Consider the following 5179-nt stretch of genomic DNA (forward strand, 5'->3'; position numbering starts at 1 on the left):
CAGAGGAATCGGGTGGAGAGGGAGGTGGGAGGAGGGATCATGATGGGGAATACATGTAAATCCATGGCTGCTTCATGTCAATGTATGACAAAAACCACTACAATATTGTAAAGTAATTAGCCTCCAACTAATAAAAATAAATGGAAAAAAAAAAAGAAAGATAGGAAGGGCTTCATCACCCTTCCTTGACACAGAAATGATAGATCAGAAACTTTGTCAAGAAAATATATCAAGTGAGAGACAGAAGAATGTGCCAAATTGTTGTACTGCCCGTGATGCTCCTTTCTGCAGACTCCTGACATCCTGCTCTTGAGCAACTCACTCTCTGTCTATAGACAGGTATTAAAATTAAACTTTCTTGGTATGTACATAAGACTGACCTCTACTACATGGAACTTAGGTTCCCTGGACAAAGGTCAATAGATTAAATCCAAAAACAATAGAAAGGATAATGAAAAAAATCAGATTTTACATGATGTAGAATTATTCCTGGTGACAGGAATGGAGAAGAGAATTTGACTATGTCTGTATTCTCACTTCCAAGTGGGTATATACATTTATTTCTATATGATTTAATTTTTATTTCTAGGCAAAGTATAATTCTTTGTCAGTTTAAATACTTACAAGCACTCACAGATCTTCACTATCTTGGACATGCAATTTTTTTGATCTTTGAATTTTGTAAGGTTTTAAAAAGTATTTACCACAGGATGACTTTTTAATTCATCTTGTGGGTCTAGGAATATTAAATGACTCACAGCATGCATTAGCCTTTGTGCAGTCAGCCTTCACCATGTACCATCCACCAGCAGGTTTCTCCCATTCCTCACATCCCCTGACTCTCACCCCCAACACAGGCGTTTGCATTTACTGTCTACAGTCTAAATGGGACAAGAATATTTATAAAATGAAATCTTTACAATGTCACTACTTAAGAGCCAGGCATTCTCCTTCTCTGGTTGGGATTTCCACCTTGCTTCCTCCACCATTGTCACTGAGGAAACTGTAGTTCCTTTCAGATACAGGAAGATAGAATTAGTTTGAAAAATATTTGGGTATTTAAGTGACAAGAAGAATGACAACATCTCCACATCCAGGGTTTTTAAGTAACTGTATAGGTTATTATTGTGAACTGATGATATTTAAGAAAATATTTTGAGGTTTTAAAAAAGATAAGTAAACTATTGTCTGTTTTCTTTGTCAAAACCTTCACTGAAATGTGTTCCTACATGAGGAATATAGATACTAAATTATTAATTAATTTAACTTCACAAAATGCAAGGTAAATGTTTATAAATGCTGTAAGTGTAAATACATTATAATAGAATATTTGATGTGTGAAAATTTTTCAACAATTATATCTATAAAGCATCCCTGTAATTGTGCTGACTTGTTAGTCCGTGTTTAACAGAATTTTGAAAGAGTCCACTTGTTTCTATCTTGTTTTACATTGTTTAATCCCAGGACCTACAACAGTAACTGAAAAATACTTGAAAATATTCTGTGTTCAATAAATACTTGTTGACTGAATGAGTGAAGAAAGCAAGTCAGTGGCAAAAGATTAGGAAATAAATAGGTATGAGAAGAACTTTATTTGAGAAAATGAAGGGATGAAACAGAATTGTACAGAAATTTCTTTTCCGTTGTATGCCTGCTGACTAGATATATCTTCGACAAATCAGCTGAGATAGTGAACATAAAGTAGGATTCAGTTTCAGGATGAGTCTAACTTCCAAACTTTGTAAATTTTAAATTATACATAAGAAATTTGTCTCTTTGACTCACTAGAGCTTGTTCAGGTCAGTTCAGCTCAGTTCAGTCACTCAGTCATGTCTGACTCTTTGCGACCCCATGGACTCCCTTGCCAGGCCTCCCTGTCCATCACCAACTCACGGAGTTTAGTCAGACTTATGTCCATTGAGCCATCCAACCATCTCATCCTCTGTAGTCCCCTTCTCTTCTCACCTTTAATCTTTCCCAGCATCAGGGTCTTTTCAAATGAGTCAGCTCTTTGCATGAAGTGGCCAAAGTATTTGGAGTTTCAGCTTCAACATCAGTCCTTCCAATGAACATTCAGGACTGATTTCCTTTAGGATGCACTGGTTGGATCTCCTTGCAGTCCAAAAGACTCTCAAGAGTCTACTCCAACATCATAATTTAAAAGCATCAATTCCTCGGCACTCAGCTTTCTTTGTAGTCCAACTCTCACATACATACATGACTACTGGAAAAACCATAGCCTTAACTAGACGGACCTTTGTTGGCAATGTATCTGCTTTTTAATATGCTGTCTATGTTGGTCAAACCTTTTCTTCCAAGGTTTCTTCTTTTAAGCATATTTTAAGAGCTTGTTAAGAGTAATACAAGGATTTAAATTTCTATCTGAAAGAATCTTTCTGATGACTTCACCTTTCTTTTATTCAGGTCATGAGCATCAATTGTTCTTTGTGGCAGGACAACAGCATGTCTGTGAAACACTTTGCATTTGTCAAATTCTCTGAGGTCACCGAACAGTGCTTCCTTTTATTTACCCTCATCCTACTCATGTTCTTAGTACCACTGACAGGCAACGCTCTCATAGCTCTTGTCATCTGGACCAATCCGGCCCTCCGTACCCCCATGTACTTCTTCCTGGCCAACTTGTCTCTCTTGGAGATTGGATACACTTGCTCTACCATACCCAAGATGTTGCAGAACTTTGTGAGTGAGGCCCGAGGAATCTCTCGGGAGGGATGTGCTACACAGATGTTTTTCTTTACATTATTTGGTATCAGTGAGTGCTGTCTTTTGGCAGCCATGGCTTTTGATCACTATATGGCCATTTGCTCCCCACTTCACTATGCAACACGAATGAGTCGTGGAGTGTGTGTCCATTTAGCAACGGTTTCTTGGGGAGTAGGTTGCATAGTAGGCTTGGGCCAAACCACCTATATTTTCTCTTTAGACTTCTGTGGCCCCTGTGAAATAGACCACTTCTTCTGTGATCTCCCGCCTATCCTGGCACTAGCCTGTGGGGATACATCCCATAATGAGGCAGCAGTCTTTATTGCAGCCATTCTTTGCATTTCCAGTCCATTTTTATTAATCATTGCTTCTTATGGCAGAATTCTAGCTGCTGTGTTGGTCATGCCCTCCCCTGAAGGCTGCCGAAAAGCTCTTTCCACCTGTTCCTCCCACCTACTAGTAGTAACACTCTTCTATGGCTCAGGATCTGTCACCTACTTGAGGCCCAAGGCTAGCCATTCACCCGGGGTGGATAAACTCCTGGCCCTCTTCTATACCGTGGTGACATCCATGCTCAACCCCATCATCTACAGTTTACGAAACAAGGAAGTCAAGACAGCTCTTCGGAGAACTCTGGGCAAGAAAAGCAACCTCATTTAGAGAAGTCTATTCTACAGATTTCATGGGTAAGATACTAGGGGAACATATAAATTCCTCTTTGAAAAAGATGCACACTCAACCTAAGAGGAAAGAAGGAAAGGGGGGAAGAAAGCAGGGAGAGAGGGAGGAAGGAGAAAAGGGGAGGAAAGAAGGAAGGATGGAAGGAAGAAAACACTGTACTTGTCAGTGTGTTTTATAAGAAGCTTCTTTAATAACAGTGACCGTAACAGTGATTGTAATCTTGAAGACAGCTCTCTTCTTATAGCTAAAGTTCTGACTGCCAGTTCTGGAAGGAAGTTGGCTAGCAAAGAATTTTAAAGGTGAAGTCAACACTAGACTGGTTTTCCAAAATATTTCATTTTAGGCTAAAGTACAGGTTTGGAGTATAAATTACCAGATTTATACTCAGAAGTCTCAGAAATTCTCACTGTATACTCATGCATTTTCTATCCCCTGAAAGGTCTGTATGACATCTGCACTGGTCACTGGGGTAGTTCCCCCACATACGTTTGTCTCATATGACTCTCAGTTCTGTAATAACTATGATGTGAATTATTTCCTTCCATAAAAATGTCTTAAAATTCTTCATTCTCAGTTATTGGTACATAATATAGAATTAATGATTCTTTTTTGAGTTGTGAGTATATAAAAATGTATAAACATAAAAAAAGCAAACTCTTAAAATTCAGAGGTGTTTGTTGCAGAATAATATGAAAAATTCTTGCCAAGAGTCCTCATAATAAAAAATTTTAAAAAATAATAATACTTAAATTTAAGGATAGAAGAAGAAAGTTGAACTGAAAATAATTAACATGTTATATTAATATATGTTATCAATATGTACTTGATTGTGGCAATCATTCCACAGTGCACACATACATAGAGTCATCACATTATACACCGTAAGTCATAACTCTTGACGATTTTGTCAATTTTATCTTGATAGAGATGAAGAAGAAAAAAATGTTATGATAATGTTACAATCAGGGGATGGTAGTGATGCTCACTAATGACCAAGATGTGTTTTGCCACATATGCTGTGTTTCCCAAAACCTAATAAATTCATTGAGGACCAAAACAGCATATTGTGGTTTCTATTTGTATTTTTATTTGTGTGTAGTCAATGAAGAATGGAAATAAACTGAGCATGCAAAATTAACTACTTAAAAATCATCCTACAAAAATGGGCAGGAATTATCTGTAGGCATTAGAGATTATTATTTATAAGTGTTTATTAATCTAAAAAAATGAATGATATTAAAAATTAAAGCAAGTTAGAAACAATTTCTGTAGCATGATAATTTTTGTTTCATTTACTAATTTTGAAAAGTTTTACAAGTTTGAAATGATCAAAAACTGGTCAGTTACATGTAAAAAATAAAATTACATTTCCTCTAACCATATACAAAAATAAAGCCAAAAAATAGATTAAAGACCTAAAAGTAATAATAAGACTAGGAGCCATAAAACTCCTAGGAGTGAACATAGAACACTTTTTGAGATAAGTCACAGCAATCTTTTTGGATATGTATGCTAATGCAAAAGATTTAAAGCAAAACCAAACAAATTGGACTTAATTAAGGTTAAACGCCTTGATGGCAAAGAAAACAATCTATAAGTAACAAAAGGACAACCTACCGAATGTGAGAAAATATTTGCAAATGATATGCTTGATAAGGGGTTAATACCCAAAATATATAAATAGCTCATTCAACTCAGTATTCAGAAAACCAAATGACTCAATCAAAAAATAGGCAGAAGGCATGAATAGACATTTTTCCAAAGAAGACATACA

The 5179-nt window shown here is 36.4% G+C and overlaps 1 protein-coding gene across 1 annotated transcript; it reads left to right on the forward strand.

Moving 5' to 3' along the window:
- Nucleotides 1–2415: 2415 nt before the first annotated feature.
- Nucleotides 2416–3384, forward strand: LOC122429435 (olfactory receptor 10C1-like). Its single transcript, XM_043449731.1, has one exon. The coding sequence runs from the start codon at nt 2428–2430 to the stop codon at nt 3382–3384; it is 957 nt and encodes a 318-aa protein (XP_043305666.1). The 5' UTR covers nt 2416–2427.
- The last annotated feature ends 1795 nt before the right edge of the window (nt 3385–5179 follow it).

Source organism: Cervus canadensis, chromosome 28, assembly GCF_019320065.1.
Source record: "Cervus canadensis isolate Bull #8, Minnesota chromosome 28, ASM1932006v1, whole genome shotgun sequence".
Lineage (NCBI taxonomy): Eukaryota > Metazoa > Chordata > Mammalia > Artiodactyla > Cervidae > Cervus > Cervus canadensis.

Bases quoted from the DNA above. Each gene is read 5' to 3' on its own strand.
- LOC122429435 (XM_043449731.1), top strand. From the start codon at position 2,428: ATGAGCATCAATTGTTCTTTGTGGCAGGACAACAGCATGTCTGTGAAA.